This window comes from Oenanthe melanoleuca, chromosome 26 (assembly GCF_029582105.1).
Source record: "Oenanthe melanoleuca isolate GR-GAL-2019-014 chromosome 26, OMel1.0, whole genome shotgun sequence".
Classification (NCBI taxonomy): domain Eukaryota; kingdom Metazoa; phylum Chordata; class Aves; order Passeriformes; family Muscicapidae; genus Oenanthe; species Oenanthe melanoleuca.
Genome location: NC_079359.1, coordinates 4,740,346 through 4,759,280, shown reverse-complemented (window position 1 = coordinate 4,759,280; position 18,935 = coordinate 4,740,346). Strand labels below are relative to the sequence as shown.

The 18,935-nt window shown below is 59.0% G+C and overlaps 1 protein-coding gene across 2 annotated transcripts in view; it reads right to left on the bottom strand.

The window, feature by feature from the left end:
- Positions 1-18,935, bottom strand: part of KIF21B (kinesin family member 21B) — a 40,545-nt gene that overhangs the window by 3,904 nt on the left and 17,706 nt on the right. For both annotated transcript variants that reach the window (XM_056511199.1, XM_056511198.1), the window contains exons 9-33: positions 18,063-18,252; positions 17,426-17,489; positions 16,401-16,601; positions 15,847-15,928; positions 15,290-15,407; positions 14,839-15,030; positions 14,068-14,267; positions 13,107-13,214; positions 12,700-12,768; positions 12,092-12,321; positions 11,580-11,727; positions 11,298-11,492; positions 10,436-10,537; positions 10,168-10,333; positions 8,826-8,886; positions 8,492-8,549; positions 7,863-8,068; positions 7,394-7,468; positions 7,144-7,257; positions 6,495-6,533; positions 4,381-4,517; positions 3,990-4,170; positions 1,836-2,000; positions 931-1,048; positions 119-289 (exon numbers count right to left, since the gene is read on the bottom strand). In XM_056511199.1, the coding sequence (XP_056367174.1) occupies positions 119-289; positions 931-1,048; positions 1,836-2,000; positions 3,990-4,170; positions 4,381-4,517; positions 6,495-6,533; positions 7,144-7,257; positions 7,394-7,468; positions 7,863-8,068; positions 8,492-8,549; positions 8,826-8,886; positions 10,168-10,333; positions 10,436-10,537; positions 11,298-11,492; positions 11,580-11,727; positions 12,092-12,321; positions 12,700-12,768; positions 13,107-13,214; positions 14,068-14,267; positions 14,839-15,030; positions 15,290-15,407; positions 15,847-15,928; positions 16,401-16,601; positions 17,426-17,489; positions 18,063-18,252 (3,390 nt within the window). The remainder of the gene's footprint in view (positions 1-118; positions 290-930; positions 1,049-1,835; positions 2,001-3,989; positions 4,171-4,380; positions 4,518-6,494; positions 6,534-7,143; positions 7,258-7,393; positions 7,469-7,862; positions 8,069-8,491; positions 8,550-8,825; positions 8,887-10,167; positions 10,334-10,435; positions 10,538-11,297; positions 11,493-11,579; positions 11,728-12,091; positions 12,322-12,699; positions 12,769-13,106; positions 13,215-14,067; positions 14,268-14,838; positions 15,031-15,289; positions 15,408-15,846; positions 15,929-16,400; positions 16,602-17,425; positions 17,490-18,062; positions 18,253-18,935) is intronic.

Below are 18,935 nucleotides of genomic sequence, written 5' to 3'. Positions count from 1 at the left end.
GCCACACACAGCCCAGGACTGGGAGAGCTCCCTGGTGAGCCCCTCACTGGCACCAGACCCCACAGCAACCCCCCTGCCCTGTGCCACTGCAGCACCTGTGCTCTGCTCCCCTCCACACCTGGATTAGCTCCTGCTGCTCCAGATCCCACTTCTTGATGCCGTTGTCCCTGGAGCCGCTGAACAGCACGTCCCCCTGGATGGCCAGGCACTCGATGCCGTCGTAGTGAGGGGGCTCGAAGTTGTGAGTGGGGCCAACGTTGCCCACGGTGCCCTCGGTGATCTCAAACACCTGGGAAGGGCAGCAGGTAGCAGGAGGCACTGGGGACAGAGCTGGGCCCTCCTGGGCAGTTTGGCCACCACCCTCTGTGTTCTAGGCTCAGGCACCCAGAGTGATGTACAAACAGGACTGAGCACTGGCTGCTGGAGGCTTTTTGGGGCTGAGGGTCCTGCCACGAGCAGAGGAGATCTGCCACCAGGGACAGCCCCACGCTGCTGCATTTTACTCATGGTGAGCCTTCACACCCCCCAGGAGCCAAGCTGACAGCTGAGTGGGATCCTGTCTCACTCATCATCCCTCCTCTGCTCCCTGGTGACAGCTCTAATTCAACCTGCTCAAACCTGAAAGGACACAGCTCCTGCTGCACTGGGGCTGTGACTGAGCACAAGGCATCTTTATCAGGGGGGATTATTGAGCACAACAGGGGGAGGTGCTCATCTGGGTCAGCCCTTGCATGCAATCCGAGCCTGAGAGCCTGATGCATGAGAGAAATGCAGCTTCTCCAAAGGTGCATTGTGGACCAAGCAAAAGGCAAGATTTGGGGAGAGGAAACAAGTGAAAACCTCATGTGCAGAGGTGAAAACAAAATCTGGGCTCAGCTTTCAGGAGTTTCCCTACAGGACTCGGGGTGCTGCTCCCAGGGAGGACAGTACCTTGACATAGTGATCCTTGGAGCCTGTCACCACCAGGTCGTGGTTGCTGGCAGTCTGGTTCACTGTCAGGCACATCACAGGCCCGATGTGGCCACTCAGCTTCCCCACGGGCTGCAGCCTGGGTGCAAGGGCACAGGTCAGCCCCTCCTGCCTGCTGAGCCCACCCAAAGGGCCCCCACACAGAGCCCCCCAGCTGGGGCTGCTCCCTTTGGGGAGAGTGGGCAGGGAGAGCCCACTGCCCGTGATTCTGGGGGAGAAGGCAGCCTTGGAGTATGTCAACATCTGGCTGCACAGCCTGTGTGCCCACATCTGGCTGCACAGCCTGAGTGTGTCAACATCTGGCTGCATAGCCTGAGTGTGCCCACATCTGGCTGCACAGCCTGAGTGTGCCCACATCTGGCTGCACAGCCTGAGTGTGTGCCCACATCTGGCTGCAGAGCCCAGGCTGCAGCACAGGGTTTGCAGCCCAGTGCCCACTGGGCAGGTAGGAGGACAAGGGAAAAACAGGCCCTGCTGCTCATCCCACTTGTCCTTTCCTTCCTGCTAAGCTCTGCCCAGAGCACAGACAAAGCCCCCACCCCACATCCCCAATGCTGCTCATCACCCCTTGGGTCCCACAGGAAAGGGTCCTGAAAATCCTTATTCCAGGCAACCTCCAAAGTGAAGGAGGCTTTCATTTTCCCCAGGGGGATCACTTCAGGCTGCTCTGAGCAGCTGGTGCCCACCTGGCACCCCCAGGATGTCACACCCATGCCAGCAGCCCTCACCTGCTCAGGCACCCCCAGGATGTCACCCCAGGCCAGCAGCCCTCACCTGCTCAGGCACCCCCAGGATGTCACCCCAGGCCAGCAGCCCTCACCTGCTCAGGCACCCCCAGGATGTCACCCCAGGCCAGCAGCCCTCACCTGCTGAGCTCCCAGACCCGGACAGAGTTGCCAGCAGCAGCGTACAGCGTGGTGCCCGTGGGGTTCAGGGCGATCTGGTTGATCTGGTGCTCGCCCTGCACGCTGGTGACCGTGCGGTTGCTGGTGCCAGCACAGGCGTCCCCAGAGATCACCTGTCCAGAGGACCTGAAGGAAGGAGAGTTCAAAGGATGGAGGGTGAGACCAGAGCACTGAGGAGCCACAGGGGCTGCTGGCTCCAGGCTGGCACAGCTGGTCCCACCCTGAGGAAAGCATCCCCCGTCCTTCTGGCCACACTGGGACCAACAAGAGCGTGGTCCCACAGGCCAGTGCCCACCCTGCAAAGGCAGCAGGGTCTGTGCATGACTCAGAGCATCCTGCCCTGGTTTCCAGCTCTGCACCCCTCCTGTGGCCCTCTGCTTCCCAAGGAAGAGCTGGTGAGTGCTGGCATGCAGCACAGGAAGACAAAGAGAGAGGCAAAGCAGATGAGCTGAGGCTGGATGGAGAAAGGAGATCTCTGCCAGAGCAAGTGGGTAATTCTGACCTACCTAACCTTTGAGCCCTACCCCAGCCACAGCTACAGTCTGTTGCACACTCCTTTCTGGTCCTCAAGCTCCTCACAGAGACCCAGGTTTCCCATGAAAAGCCTGTGATTTACCAGCCACTGTGCTGTCTGGGGCTGTGTACCCCACTGGAGCTGCCAGCTCTCCTGGCCACCCCCAGAACAGCTGCAAAATCTCTTCAAAGCTCCTGACCCTTAACAAGGGCAAGGGCTGGAATCTGCACCTGGGACACAGCAACCCTGGCTGTGTGCATACAGCAGGGAACAGGGGCTGTGGGATGGGACTGGGCACCCTGGCCAAAGGAAAGATGAATATGAGTGAGCAGTGCCCTGGCAGCCAGGAGGGACATCCATGGCCTGGGACACACCAGCACTGCCAGCTGGCCAAAGGAGGGACTGTCCTGCTCTGCCCTGCTACTGGGGTAGCCTCACCTCCAAAAACTGCCCTCAGGACAGCTTTGGGCACCACAATATAAAAAAGACATGAAGCCATTGAGGGCATCCTAGGGAGTACCATGAGAATGGTGAAGGGTCTGGAGGGGAAGTGTCATGAGGGGCAGCTGAGGTCCCTTGGTTTGTTCAGCCCAGAGGGGACTGAGGGGAGGCCTCACTGAGCTCTTCAATGTCCTCACGAGGGGCAGCAGAGGGACAGGGACTGATCTGTTCCCTCTCACGACAAGTGACAGGGCTCATGGGATGGCTGGAGCTGAGCTGGGGGATATTCAGGCCGGATATCAGGAAAAGGTTCTTCCCCAGAGAGTGCTGGGGCACTGAGCAGGCTCTCCAGGGAACAGGCACAGCTCTGAGCCTGTCTGAGTTCAGGAAGTGTTTGAACAATGTTCCCAGGCACAGGGCAGGATTGTTGGTGTGTCCTGCACAAGGCCACGAGGTGGATTTGATGATCCTGATGGGTCCCTTCCAACTCAGCACATTCCATGATCTCATGACCCCGAACCTTTGCTGCAGGAGATCCCCACGAGTCCCCTCACCCCAAACTCTCCCTGCTCCCTAAGGAAGGCACTGCAAACTGCTGGTATGTGCAGGTTCTGGAAATGCCTTCTGCAGAGGCAGAGCTGCCCAGAGCTGATGCCCAGAGTGCCCAGGTGCCCAGAGCTGCCCAGGTGCCCGGAGTTGATGCCCAGGTGCCCAGAGCTGCCCAGAGCTGATGGTGCCCAGTGCCCAGAGTGCCCAGGTGCCCAGAGCTGCTGCCAAGGTGCCCGGAGCTGCCTAGGTTCCCAGAGTACCCAGGTGCCCAGAGCTGATGGTGCCCAGAGCTGCCCAGAGCTGATGGTGCCCAGTGCCCAGTGCCCGTGCCCAGGTGGCCAGAGCTGATGGTGCCCAGTGCCCAGGTGCCCAGAGCTGGTGCCCAGGTGCCCAGGTGCCCAGAGCTGGTGCCCAGTGCCCAGAGCTGATGGTGCCCAGTGCCCAGAGCTGATGGTGCCCAGTGCCCAGGTGCCCAGAGCTGATGCCCAGAGTGCCCAGGTGCCCAGAGATGATGCCCAGGTGCCCAGAGCTGGTGCCCAGTGCCCAGTGCCCGTGCCCAGGTGCCCAGAGCTGGTGCCCAGTGCCCCGTGCCCGTGCCCAGCCGCACGTACGTGAGCGTGCGCACGCAGCGCGCGCAGTCGCGGATGTCCCACACCTTGATGTAGGACGTGGACACGGTGAACACCAGCCCCGAGTGGCTGCAGTACTTGATGGACACCACGTTGTTGGGGTGCCCCTTGAGGGAGGCGATCTCCTGGCCTGTCACCAGGTTCCACATCTTGCAGCTCCGGTCTGTGGGGGGAAGAACATGCCCGAGGGTTGGGGGTGTCTCCTCCAAGGGGACAATGTGCCTCCTGAGCATCTCCCCCACCCACAGGGCCAGGGAAAGGAGCCAGCCCCAGCCCAGGGGCAGGCAGGGCTCAACACTGCAGCCAGAGCCCAACAGCTCCCAGTGCCAGCCTGCTCCCTGCTGCAGCCTCCCCGCCCTGTGCCATCACCCACCTTTGGAGCCGGTGAACAGCAGCTCATCAGTGGCATCCAGGCACAGCACAGGCTTGGTGTGTCCCTCTGCCACCGAGACACACTGCAGTGGGGCTGTCCTGGCATTCTTGGTGCCACCCACGGGGTTGATGATGCCCCTTCACAGGAGAGAGAGAACAGGTACAGTGCAGGGCTGGGGAGGCACCGAGCCCACAGCCCCAGGGCAGGGAAGAACATGAGCTGTCCCACACCAAGCATCTTCCACTGCCCAGCAGTGAGACAGGCTCCTCCTGTCTGAGCCCTGGAGACCCCAGGGATCCCCCAGGGCAGCCCCTGCCTCCCTGTGCCCAGCACTAAGGAAAGGGAGAGGCTGCCAGTGGCCTCTGCTCTGCCTCCAAACCTCTCCTGCCTCAGCAGCACACACCCAGGACAGCTCAGGAGACTCAGCTCATTGGCCCTGAGCTCCATTTTGGGGCAAACTGTGCCCTCTCCAGCCTGAAGCTGAAGCTCTGCTGGGAAAATGTTTCAGAGTGCCAGTATCAGCACCCCTTCCCTTGGGGACTGTCACCCTTTGGCTGGGGACATTTGGGGACTCCTCTACACAGATCACAAGGGTGGCAAGGGGCAGCAGCAGCACCTGCACCCCACATCCTGCTGCTCCTGCCCCCAGTGCTGGCTCTGGCAGCAGAGCACCTACCCTGCAGCAGGTGTGCTGCTTCCCAGGGACACTGCTGTCTGTTCTGGGGGACACATCATCTGCAATCCCTCCACTTCAGACAGGCTCAGGTGCTGAGGACCCCCAGCCTCACCCTCCCTGTGTGACCCCTGGCAGGCCCCAGTGTGCCTGGTCATCAAGCACAGCCACAAGACCCCAGGCTGTGCTGTTCTTGCAGGCAGGGAAAGAGATGCATGGGGCTGGAGAAGGGCAAGGTTTGCATTAGTCATGAGGACAAGCACAGGCTCATTAATTGGGGTTTGGAGAGCACATGCATGTGATGTTCCTCAGCTCTGCACATACCAAGGCCAAGCCAACAGCCCACCCCTCACCCCCAGAGCTTCCACCAGCCTCAAAGCAGCACTGAACCCAAGGGGAAATCCCTGCACTGCAGGGTGAGGCATCTTTCCTGGACTTGGAGAGGCTGCCTGACTAAACTGACTGGTCTGGTGTCACTCCCCAGTGACTGGGGCCCTGCAGGAGCTCAGGGCACAGGCAGGGTGAGGGGACACCTGGGTGCTGGATGGCTGACCATGGAATGCTTTGGGCTGGAAGGGACTTTGGACACCATCTCATTCCTTCCCCTGACATGGGCAGGGACACCTTCCATAGTCCCAGGCTGCTCCAAGCCCCAAACCTGGCCTTGGACACTTCCAGGGATGGGGCAGCCACAGCTGCTCTGGGCACCCTGTGCCAGGGCCTCACCACCCTCACAGGGAAGAATTTCTTCCTAACATCTAATCCAGATCTCTCCTCTTTCAGTTTCAAACTGCTCCCCCTTGTCCTGTCCCTGTTTGCCCATGTAAAAAGCTGCTCTCCCTCTTTGTTAGAAGCCCCTTTAGGCACTTGAAGGCTGCAGTGCTCCTAAAGGTGGTGCAAATGTGGCCCTTGTTTTGTGAATCCTCTATAGTGGATGCAGGGGGAGAACCTTAACTCCAAGTCTGAGCTCTGCACCACAACCTGACTTGATTTCTTTAGGGCAGAGACTGACCTTTTCCAACTCAGCACCAGGGAAGCACAACCAGGCACGAGGTGAACCTGAGGTAACTGCCTGGAAGAAGCCTGCACAAAGGATGTACTGCAAGCACCCTTCCCATCATCTCACCATCCTGCTGGACAGCTGGGGAAGGGCTGGGATGTGGTGGCCTCATGCCAGAGAGATGGAGGAGAACATGCTGCCAACCCAAACCAGCCAGCACCCATCAGTGAGCCCAGCACTGGGTACCAAGGGCCAGTCCAAGCACAACAGCTGGAACTTGCAGCTGAGGGACAGCATCAGGCACCAGAGGTGGCATGCCAGGAGGGGACAGACAGGGGGGCAGAGCAGCAAGCTGCAGGCATGTGGGGACAGGGAGAGCAGGCACCTGACAGACAGAAGGAGGAGCAGAGAAAGGGATAATAAATAGAAAGTTGTCTATACCTCAGCACCTCCGAGACAGAGGAATCGCTGTCATCAGACCTAGGGGCAGAAAATTAGCAGGATTATGGGAGAGAAAACCCAGACTAGAGAAGGCAGCAGTGGAGTCAGAGGTGGAAGGTTGTTATTGCATCCAAGCCAGGGTAGGACAGAGAGGAGAGTGGAGGGAGAAGGAGAAGCACACGTGGAGAACCAGAGGAGAGGAGAAGCACACATGGAGAACCAGGGGAGAGCAGAAGAGCAGGAGGGCACGTGAGGATCAGACAGCAGGTCTCCATCAGGGAACACCAGCGCTGCTAGCAGCATCTGAGCCAGGGCAGCACCTCACCTGCTGCCAGGAGAGCCTGGAGCAGCATCTGGGGGGATGCCAGTCCATCAGCTCCCTTGGAGCCCTCACCCCATCCTGCTCCCTCACCTTTCCAGGGCTCCAAGTCGGGCACAGGCCAGGACTGTGAGCCCAGAGGAGGCACAGGGGGCAGGAGCACAGCTCTGGCATGGCAGCTGCTCCATCACAGGGAGAAGCAGGGAGGGAAAGTGGTGACAGGACACTGGCTGGAGCCAATCCAAGCCCTGGTGTTCCTATACACCCCAGAGGACTCGGTAGATGGTCTGGGTGCCCTCAGTCAGCCTCCCTCACCCCAGCAGGACTCACTTGTCCAAGGCAGATCCCTGGCTCTGGGTGCTGGTGAGGCGGGAGAAGACGTTGCGGTCGTTGCGCGGACGGGTGGGGGGGGACGAGGGTGGTGTGAAGCCAATGTCTGCAGGCCTGAGCCAAAAGATAGAGGGACACATTGGGAAGGGCTCACCTGGCACCTGACTGGCACACCAGGGCCCAGACAGGATCCTTCCAGGCTGCTCTGGGCCACACAGCCTGCCCATGTCCCCATCTGTCCCCGGCTCACCTGGCAGGCTGCCCACGGTCATAGGATTTCCTCCTGGTCAGGGGGGAGGTGTCCGAGCCCCGGGACTGCCTGGGACTGAAGGGAACACAGCAGGGTGGGTGCCTGCCCCTGCACTGGGATCCCAGCCCAATGAACACCTGTGTCCTCCCCCAGAACAGCAAGACTGGGCTGGAGTCACAAGCCAGAGGCAGCCCACAAGTGCAACCCCAGACACCTTCAAAAACACTGATAACCCAGAGCAGGGAGCTGGGGACACTCACACTCCCCTTCTTCCCCTGTGCCTGCACTATCCCCCTGTCCACCTGCAAAGGATCCTACACACTCTCCGAGCCCCACTGAGGAAATGCAGCACTGCATGCTGCAGCCCAGCACAGGACTCGGCTCCCCCTCACCCCTTGCACCTCCACAGTCAGGCAGAGCTCCCCCCAGGCTGCAGGAGCCCCCCAGGCCAGGCAGGAGCAGTGCTCACAAGGTGCTGCCTCGCGTGGGCAGGCTGATGGTGCGCGACACCTTCTCCCTGTAGTAGGGGTCGCGGACGGAGAAGCCGACCCCGTCCTCCTTGATCTCCATCAGGGACGCCAGGGACTTGGTGATGTTCTTGGTGGAGACGTCCAGCGTGGGTCCCAGACACTCAGCAGACACTGCCTTCATCTGCCCCGAGAGCTTGGGCTCTCCCTAGAGCACAGAACCACAGCTGGGATGTCCAGAGCGGGCTCAGGGCGGGCAGCACGGGGGCAGTGGGAGCAGCCACTGCTGTGGGCTGGAGGAGTTTGTGCTCTCTGGCCACAAACCAGCTCCCCCACATCCCTCTGGCCATCCCAGCCAGCTCTGCACACAAACATGACAGTACAGAACCACAGCTGCCTCCCTGCCTCCATCCCTGCCCAGCACAGGGACACCCTCAGGTTTGGAACTGGCTGGTGGGTGGGTGATTCCTGAGTCTCTGGTGCTTCAGGACAGGACCACACCATGCTGCCTTGTGCCAGTCCTGGTTCCCCAAGGCTCAGACTGCAGTGTAGAGGCCTGAAGCATCACTGAACATCCCTCCACCCCTCCTCCCAGTCTCTGTCATCAGGCCACACAAAAAGGCCAACTAACCTTGAACTTGAAGTCATCCTGGCTTGCTGAGCCCTTCATGGTGAAAGACTGGGAGATGCTGCAAGGAGAAAGGAGCAAAGATGGATCTTCAGTGCCAAAGTCTCTTCAGAAAGCTGGTGCCACTGGACCACCAGACTCCTTGTGCCACCCTCTGCTCCCCAGCACCCTTTCTCCAAGGAGTGACCTTGGAGCCTTCACTCCCTGCCCATGTCCAAGAGACATCCTGCTCCCCCCACCAAGGGCTGGGCACCACAGAAAAGCTCAGATGGGGCTCTGCCCATCCATGAATGGCATCAGGAACCACCCCTCAGGCAGTGCCAGGCTGGGTGCTCACCTCCCATCTGAGGCCAGGCTGAACTCCGAAACTTCCTCGTCTGTGCTGGTGTAGCCATTCTCTGTCAGGGGACACAGAGCATCAGCAGAGGGGACCCCACTGCCACCAGCCCCATCCCAGCCCTGCAGGGTTGGGGGTGGCCCAGGAAGGTGTGGGGGTGCCCAGTCCTTGTCCCTGCTATCCACAGCTCCCACCCACCACAGCCCCTGGGGCAGGTCCCAGCCACAGCACCTCTGGGTGCTTTTGATGCCTTAAGTTCTGAGTTTTCTGTTCTGCTTGGGTGTGCTTTTCCACTGTGCTTAGGGTGATGAAGACAAAATAGTCTGATTTCAGCTATTAACCCAAGGACAGTTTCTTCAAACCCAGGCCCTAAGCACAAACAATGTGAAAAGAGGAGGGCAGACCAGCAACAGGCAAGGAGGATGAGACCTTACAATTTGAGACTATTAACTGGATGGTTGATTCCTGTATGCAAATAGACTAAAGTCTATAAAGATGTGAAATGATGTGCCCAAGCCCTCCTTTGCTTCCACCTTGGAGCCATCTGGGCAGGGCAGGGGCCACACTGTGGCCTCTCAATAAATACCCATTTATTCCCCTTAACTCTGTGTAGTCTCTGCTCCAGCTCCTCTAGGCATCACTTTCTGCAGGGCCAGCACAGCTGGGCACCCACCCCATCCCACAGGCAGCACACCTGGCCTGAGGATGCACCTGCCTCAGGCCATGTTGGAGTCAGTGAGCGAGGGAATCTCTGAATTCTTCAGAAAGAAATCAGAGTGCAGGGATTGAATAAGTCTTAGAGTGAGTTCTGATGTTTTTAGTGAGTAAAAGGCCTCAGATACCAGGGCAGCAGACAGTGTTCTACTGAAGGTTGCAAACATGTTGATATCTTCAGCAGAGGCTCCAGGCCTGCAGCTGTAGACAGGACTTAGACATAATAGAGCTACAGTAAGAATATTGCTGACATTTCTTAGATAGAACAAGATAGGTTGTATGTGTATTGTTATATATAACCTGGTGAGCTAAGAAACTAGAATTCTAATGGGTTGAAGAGTAGTTTGAGGTCTCAGTTTGTTGGAAAAATCCTATATAACAGCATGTATTGGGAGAGTTGTTGCTTTTAGCCATTGTGGCTTCTAGCCATTTGCTTATTGCTATTGCCTGTTGAGACTGATGTGCTTTGTAATAAGATGTGCTTTGTAATAAATCACCTTTTTAACTATTAGCTGCTTTGCTTATTTAAGATAACCCGATGAAGTAAGAGCCCAAGAGCTCAGAGGTAGGTGCCACAGAGCACCTGGGGGTCAGACAGAACCCCCAGACCTGACGCCCCAGGCCCCACCTTGCTGCACGTTGTGGATCAGAGCCTGCAGCTCGGGGTGTGACTCAGCCTTCTCCCGCAGGGCGTCCAGCAGGGCGTGGTTCTGCGAGGAGCTGGCCACGTCCGACTGCCGCAGCCGCCCCTCCAGCAGCCGGATCTGCGCCTCCTTCTGCGCCACCTGCAGCCCCTGCCGAGCAAACCTGCGCTCAGCCGGTGCCACGGCTCCCTGGCAGCAGCCCCAGCCTGGACGCAGAAACAGCCCCTGTGGCCATCCCCAGCCCAGCCCCACCTTGTCGATGGAGGCTTTCAGGAAGTTGTCCAGCAGCAGCCGGGCTTCGGCCAGGGAGCAGGAGCTGATCACCACCGAGGTGTCCGTGGAGTCCAGCTCCTCCTGGAACACGGAGACAAGTGCTGGATGCACAGGGTGGCTTCAGTGCTGGGTGTGGGGTGGGTGGAAGGGCCTCCATGGCAAGCACAGCACTGCCCAGCCCAACCCTCACCCTGCCCAGTCTGCCCAGTGGGGATTCAGCCATGGGGCTGTCCAGCACTGAAGGGCTCGTGCACTGCTGCAGAAATTCTGGTTCCAACACAAAACTAGACACTGGACAGCCACCAGGCTCACCCAAGCCCACAACCCAAAGCCTAGTGTGAATTAACAGCAGCCCTTCTTTCCTGCTAATCAAGGTGACAGCTGGGGACAAGCCAAGGACAGCACACAGCCTCATTTCAGGCATTGAGGGGAGTTGGGAGCTGCCCAGTGGCATGCCCAGCATCACAACTGGACACAAAACCTCTGCTGGGAAAAACCCAGCCCTCCCGGGATGTTTCCAGTGCATGAAGCAACCATGGGGACAAATGACCACCAGCTCCATGGATAAGTGGGGGTGACAGCTTCCCTATTCCCAATTCAGGGCAGGGGGCACCAGCAGCCTGTCCATGCACACACGGAGACCTGCCAGAACTCCTCTCTGTAATTAATCACCTAATGAGAAGTGACTGTGTGGGTGAAGCCCCACCAAGAGTGACAGCTCAGAGGACTGTGGGTCCTCTGACCAGAGCCCAGACCCAGCTGGCAGTGCCCAAGGATGCTCTTTCCACAGAGGGATGCTCTCACATTCTCCCTGCCAGCCAGACCCAGCCCTGCTGCCCACCTTGGTCTCCTCAATCTGCATGATGGTGGCCTGGCAGTCTGAAATGCTGTCGTTGATGTAGTCAATGTTGGCCCCCAGCACCTCAATCTCCTCGTTCAGCTCCTGCAGGCCCTTCTGCTCCTTGGGGCTCTCTGCCTGCAGCTTTGCCCGCTTGCTCAGCAACGCCTCCTGCAGCAGTGACAGCTCCTCACGTTTCTGGGGGAAAAGGGAAGGGGGATTAGCAGTGCCCACATGGCCATCTCCCAGCACCCAGCACCCAGCCCTCTCTGTCCCCAGTGCCACCTTGATGAGCCTCTCCATGTCAGCCTCCAGGTTGACGATGGTCATTCTCTGCATGACGATGTCGAAGATGCGCCGCTCCAGCGACTGCCACTTGAGGCGGGCAGCTTTGCTGAAGGTCTGGCTGGAGCCCTTCTTGGGGAACTTCTTCCTACAGCCAGAGGGAAGGAGAGGCATATGGGCAGATGGCCACACCATGCTGGAGAGCCAGCCTTGCCCCAGGAAGATGTCTGGGATGTGGCTGGCCAGAAACAGAGGATGCATCTGTGTTGTTTCCACATTGCCCAATTTTCCACTTCATCCTAGAGATGACAAGAGATGAATCCAGCAGGCATTCAAACCTCATGGAAGGCCAGCTTTGGGCTCAAGCCCAGGTGACAGTCACACTCTGCCAGCACAGCTTATCACAGGGTCACTGACTTAATATGGGTCAAGTGGACGCTCAGGAGCCACCTACCAAAAGCCATGGGGGTCCCTGGGATGTCCCACCCCTAGCACCCAGCCCCTGCCCTGACCTGGCAGGCCGAGCCCCGCTGATGGAGGACGAGGGGTCTCCCAGGAAGTTGTTGATTTTCCTGTTCCACTGGCGCACGATGCTGGAGACGGAGCGCGCGCCCGACTCGGGCTCGGAGGAGGTGGTGCTGGCCGAGACCTCCGCGCCCGAGTCCAGCATGGCCGGCTTCTGGCCCGTCCTGCCGGCCACCCGCTCCGACATGGGCTTGGCCAGGCGGCGCAGGGCTGACACCTGCCCGGGGGGAGGGCACAAGAGACGTGTCAGCTGGGCAGCCCCACCAGCCTAAACCCGCTGGCATCACCCCCAGGTGCCCGGAGCTCTGAGAGCAGCAGCCCCACAGACCAAAGCCCAGGGACGTTTGTGCCTCATGGGGCTCCCTCTCCCCCCTCACAGCCCATCCCTGCCACCAGGCTCTGCTGCTCGGGATGGGGAACTCTGCTGCTGCCTACAACCATTTCCCACCCAGCTCCTGAGCCATGAAACCCTCCCTTCCTTTTGGGAACCCCACTCCCAAAGCCAGCCTCGAAGGATGGGATTTCTCTGAGCCAAGCACTGGGGTCAGACCTCCATAGGAGCTGGGGGCTATGTGGAGCAAAGCCCCTTCCTCACCTCCTGGGTTTTCCTCCGCAGCACTATTTCCTGCTGTCGCTTCTGAGATTCCAGAGCCCTGATCTGGAACTATATGTGTGAGAAAGAAAAAGACACCCCTGAGGTCCAGCCCAGACAGCCCAGTGGTGGTCACAGACCCAGTGCTCTGTCACAATCTCACTTCTGATTCTAACAATGAGCAGGCTCCCAGCCTTGAGCTGGCTCTGGCTGCACATTCTCCCCTCCCACAGCATCCCCACAACACAGCAGGAGCTGTGGGACCCTTTGGGAGCCATTCACCCAGCTGTGCTCTGCTAGGGCTGTGTGGGCTCCAGTGAGGCTTCACCAGCTCTGCGAGCAGCTGCAGTGCCAGGGCAGGACAAACAGCAGCTCCCAGGTGCTGGCAGCAGTGGCAGCCAGGCTCTCACCTCCTGCCGGCGCTGCTCCTTCTTGAGCTGGGCGATCTCCCGGTTCCTCTTGGTCTCCGCCAGCCGCCGCCGCTGCTGCTCCTCCCGCATCTGCTTCATCAGCGCCACCTGCGAGGAGGAGCCGTGGGCCACTGCCCCAGGCACCCACCCACCCACCCAGCAGTGCTCTGCACTCCCCCCCAGAGCAGAGAACACTGCTCCCAGCAGGGAGCCTTGTCCAGCTGATTCCTCCCTGCCCTGTGTGTTGATGTGGCCAGAAATGTGGATTCTGTCCCCATCTGCTGCAGCCGGGTGGGGCAGTGACCCTGATCTCCTGGCACACATTATCTGCTCATGGGCCATCTTTAAACCAGCTGGGCAATCATCTTTATCTTCCCACAGCCCATCCTCCCTCCAGGAGATATCTCCTGTTAATGGCCATTGAGTCCCAGGGCATGACTGATAAAATTCCATCATCCCACTGGGAGATGCTCCAGCCAGGGGAGGAGCCAAGCCTTTCCTACCCAGATAAAAACTGACATTTGGAACACCAGAGCAGCCTTTGCCACTGGATTCCAGAGGAAAGCCAGACCTTTCCACATCATCCCTGGAGCTTCAGAGGGAAACTGCACCTTCTCCAGGAGCACTGCTCCAGCTGAACCACATCTGCCCCTGCAGGAGGATGCAGCCACCATTGAATGGGACTGTGCCAACACCCTGACTGACTGACGGGTGTCAGCTTGGATTCTGACTCTGGCAGGGTTGGGATTGCTCTTTGTAATACTGCATTTCTATTTTAATTTTCCTAGTAAAGAACTGCTATTCCTAACTCCCCTATCTTTGCCTGAGAGCCCCTTAATTTCAAAATTATAATAACAATTTGGAGGAGGGGGGTTTACATTCTCCATTTCAAAGAGAAGCTCCTGCCTTTATTGGCAGACACCTGTCCTTCACACCAGGACACCCTGGCACATCCAGGTACCTTTGCCTTCTTCATCTCGGCCACCTCTGCCTGCAGCTTGCGCAGCTCCCGCTCGTAGCGGGACTGGTTCTTGAGCAGGCGAGCGTGCTCCTTCTGGGCTGCCTGCAGCTTCTGCAGGTCCCTGTTCATCTCCTTCAGCCTCTTCTCATAGTCTGCTTTGATCTTGTTGGCTTTCTCCTCCGTGTAGCACTCCATGGTGCCTGGTGGGGGGACAGAGCTCGCAATGGCCACGCGGCCGGGATCCCCCTGTACCCACACACCCTGCCTGCGGGCACCAAGCACTGTGTGCCTCCCTGACCCACCAGAGCCCCCTCACCCCATCGTGAACTGGGGTCTGTCTGGGGATACCTGCTGGAAGAGCCCAGCACAGAGAGGATACAGTGCCTGGCCTGAGCAGAACTGAGGCTGAGACCCACAGCCACATCTATGGGTGACCCTGCCCTATTTAAGTGTGGAGATCAGCCACACCACCAGGTCTGAGGCCCCTCAGCCCCCCAGTTTCCCCCACTGCTCATGAAGTGGTGCTCAAGGCTGGAAGAGGCTTTGCCTCACCATCCTTCTCCAGCACCAGCAGGGCTCAGAGCTGTGCAGCTGACTGATGCTGCTCCCATGGCAAGACAAGCAGAGTCTTGGGGGTGCCAGGGATTCAAGCAGAGGCAGGGGGGTGACAAAGCTCTACCAGAGAAAGGGGCAGATGCTTTGACTTAGAGTTAGCTGGAACTGGGCTCTGAGGCTGTGAGAATGGGATCCCATGGGTCAGGCAGTTCTCACTGAGGTTTTGCAGCACCCGGTCCCGCTCCAGCTGCGTGTCCCGAATCTTGTTCTGCAGTAGGATCAGCTTCTCCTCATACTGGTGCTTGAGGGTCTGCAAACGCCTCTGGCTGTTCTCCAGCTCATCAATCAGCTTCTGCTTGATCTCAATCTCACAGGTCAGATCTGCCAGGTCGGCCTGGAAATTCACAGCTGGAGGCAGAGGAGAAAGTCAGGCTGGAGGCATGGGGAGCATCACTGCCATGGCCCCACTGAGCCACAGCACAGGGAGAGGGCAGGCAGGCACACTGCTGGGGAGAGCAGCACCCAGAGAGCACTGCAGCAACCCTGGGGCTCTTCCAACCCCACAGGGGTGTTCTGGTGAACTCTGCCTCTGCAAGAGCACAGCTCATTGCCAGAGTTACCAGCATGCCCCTCCATGCCCATGGCTGCACACAGGTCTCCACTTTACCCTTCTCCTCTGCATCCGAGTCCGAGTCCACCAGGCTCTCCTCACTGCCCGAGTCCTCATCTTCATCCTCACGCCCGTCCTCTTCCTCACAGCCACTCTCATCCTGTTCTTCCTCCTCCTAAGAGACGAGTGCCTAATCTCAGCCAGCAGGAGACAGAAGGTCTGTCCTTCTCCCCAGAGCTTCTCCCTCCTCCAAACCTGACCTCACCCTACAGCAATGGGCCACAGCCCCCCAGGGGGGACTCAGCCTCTCACACAGGATGCCCAGGGGCTGCAGCACATTTCTAGACCCCCAACACATCCTGTTGAGAGGAACAGCAATTTCACCCATCCATTCTTGCACCCATCCCTTCCCAGTCCAGCAGCCTGACCCCTCTTCATCTGTGCTGATTGAAACCAAGCCCCCAAAAATGTGGGTTCCTTGTTCTACAGCCAGGCTTCCCCCTGTCCAGCATGGAGCCTCAGCAAAATAAACCCTTCCAGACTGCTTCAGGGCCAGGCTGAGCTTGGTCCCTGTCCCACTTGTGGCAATTCCAGTGCTCCACACCCAGACTCACCTCTTCCACCTCGTTCTCATCCGTCTCCTCCCCATTGTCCTGCTGCAGTTTCTGCCGCTTCTTGAACGCCTCCTTCTCCGGGCTGGGGGGAACAGAGGGGAGCTGGTGAGTCCCAGCACGAGGGAGGCCAGAAAAAGGTGCTGCTGGGCACAGCCTCCCTCCTGCTTTGGGGGAAAACAGCCTCTGGAATGGTGTGATGGGTGAATGGAAGGGAAGGGGGAAGGGGGAAGGGGGAAGGGGGAGGGGAAGGGGAAGGGGAAGGGGAAGGGGAAGGGGGAAGGGGGAATGGGGAATGGGGAATGGGGAATGGGGAATGGGGACTGGGGAATGGGGAATGGGGAATGGGGAATGGGGAATGGGGAAGGGGAAGGGGAAGGAGGAAGGGGAAGGGGAAGGGGAAGGGGAAGGGGAAGGGGAAGGGGAAGGGGAAGGGGAAGGGGAAGGGGAAGGGCTGGCTCAGCCCCAGGTGTGCTGCTCTGGCTGCAGCAGGGGCAGGGAGAGCAGGGTACCCAGCCCACAGCACAGAGGGCACTCAGCTCCCCAGCTCCCCTCACCTCTTCCTCTGCTGGCGCCGCTCCTTCTTCTTGAGGCGCTCCAGGTCCTGCTTGGCCCTGCGGAGCACGTCGGAGGCCTCGGTGTCGGCGGGAGGCGCGGCCAGGCCGGGGCCCGGCGAGGAGAAGGGGCCGCGGGCCGAGAGCCGCGAGAGGCTGCGGCGCAGGGACTCGTTCATGGACTCGCTCTCCAGCAGCTTGGTCCTAGGCATGGAACAGGCACAGTCCGACAGGGGCCATCAGCCAAACCTTGCCTGGGTTTAGAATCACAGAATGTGATTCCACATGGGCTGGAAGGGACTTTAAACCTCATCTCGTTCCACATTCCTGCCACGGGCAGGGACATCTTCCACTAGACCAGGTTGCTCCAAGCTCCAAACACTTGCAGATGTGGGATAACCACAGCTGCTTTGGGCTAACTGTGCCACTGACTCACACACTCTCAGGGAAGAATTTCCTCCTTACTTCTAATCTAAATCTCTCTTTTAGTTTAAAGCCATTTTCCCGTGTTCTATCTCTATCTGTCCATGTAAAAAAATAAAAACCCAGCACTCTCTCTCTTTATTATAAGCCTCCTTTAGGCAGTGGAAGGGGCTCTAAGGTCTCCCCAGAGTCTTCTACAGACTGAACATTATATGCTCGGATGGCATGAGCCAGGGACAGAGTCACTACTAAACCATCCCTAGCAATGATGGGTCAGAAAGCCACAATGCTGCCAGACAAGGTACCAGGATTGAGCAAGAGACTGGGATGGACCCACCTTTGGGAGGCAGCAGTCCCTGGAAGACCCCAGGCACTTCAAACAGGACCTCTCCCTCCATCAATGCCCACACCAAGGACAACAATCACCAAAGCACTGCCTGGCACCAAGGCTGGGCCTCCTTCAACCCTGTGTAGCAGCAGTGCCACCAGCTCCGTTCCACAAGGCTTAGAGCTCACCCCAGCAGTGCTGGAGGCACTGAGCAGTGTGAGCCATCCAGCCCCAGGCCCTGTGACCCCCCAGCTGTGCCAGCTGTGTGCCCACTCACCTCAGCTCCTCGATCTCCCGGATGTAGTTCTGGATGAGGGTGCCAATGGCCTCGTTACCATCACCTGCAGACAGAGGCACAGCTGGACAGAGGCACAGCTGGACAGAGGCACACACTGCCTGAGGCACAGCTGGACAGAGGCACAGCTGGATAGAGGCAGACACTGCCTGAGGCACAGCTGCACAGAGGCACAGCTGGACAGAGGCAGACACTGCCTGAGGCACAGCTGGACAGAGGCACAGCTGCACAGAGGCACACACTGCCCGTGGCACAGAGCTGGACAGAGGCACAGCTGCACAGAGGCACAGCTGCACAGAGGCACAGCTGGACAGGCACACACAGCCTGAGGCACAGCTGGACAGAGGCACAGCTGCACAGAGGCACAGCTGGACAGGCAGACACTGCCTGAGGCACAGCTGGACAGAGGCACAGCTGCACAGGCACACACTGCCTGAGGCACAGCTGCACAGAGGCACAGCTGGACAGAGGCACACACTGCCCGTGGCACAGAGCTGGACAGAAGCACAGCTGGACAGAGGCACAGCTGGACAGAGGCACAGCTGCACAGGCAGACACTGCCTGAGGCACAGCCCCCACCCCAGCTGCTGCCTGGGCTGCCACGCCGTGCCCTGCTCACCTGCTTTGGCCAGCATCAGGTTGGCCTCCTGGCTCATGAGGAAGGTGACGCGGCTGTTGATGGCGTCGATGGCCTCCTGCATGGCCTTGACGCGCATGCGCAGCGCGCCGTTCTCCTTCTGCAGCAGGGCGTTCTCGCGGAACAGGTCGCTGTAGCCCTCCGAGCCGTCCTCCCCGATCACCCGCTTGCCCTGGGGGCACGGAGGGAACCCCCTGAGTGCAGGGGGACACACAGACACACCTGGGGCGACCCCAGCCTTGAGAGCTGGGACAAGCTGGGGAGCAGGGAAGTCTGAGCTGAGCAGGCAGGTGAGAGATGATTCAGGGCTTCTGCCTGCCTTACCACCCCCAAAACCTGGCCAAGGTCCTGCCTCGACAGGCAGGAGCTGGGACCCTGCTTCTTGAGCCTCCTGACTCCCCCTAGCAGTTACCCCTATCCACAGGGACAGGAGGGTCTTTCCCACTACCCTAATTCAAACAAGGAGGGGGCTGTCTGCATCTGTCTCTGCCTCCTCACCTGAGGGTCACTCCATCAGCTGGGTTTGCCTTTGGTGGAGCTCATTTTCCCCACAGCAGCTTTGTCTGTGCTGAAAACAGCACTGATCCCACAGGGATGATTTAGCTCCTGCTGAGCAGGGCTTGCACAGCACCAAGGGCTGTTCCTGCCTTTATTGGCAGACACCTGTCCTTCAAACCAGAACAGGATGGCTGAACACCTCCCTGTGATGGGACATGAGGAATGAGCTTGCCTTAATTCTCAAACAACATCTAAACCAAAGAGTTTTCTCACTGCCACTTCTCCAGCTCTGTCCCCCACCCCACTGTGGGGCAGTGAGCACTGGCTGTTCCCTGCTGGCAGGGCCAGAGCAGGACA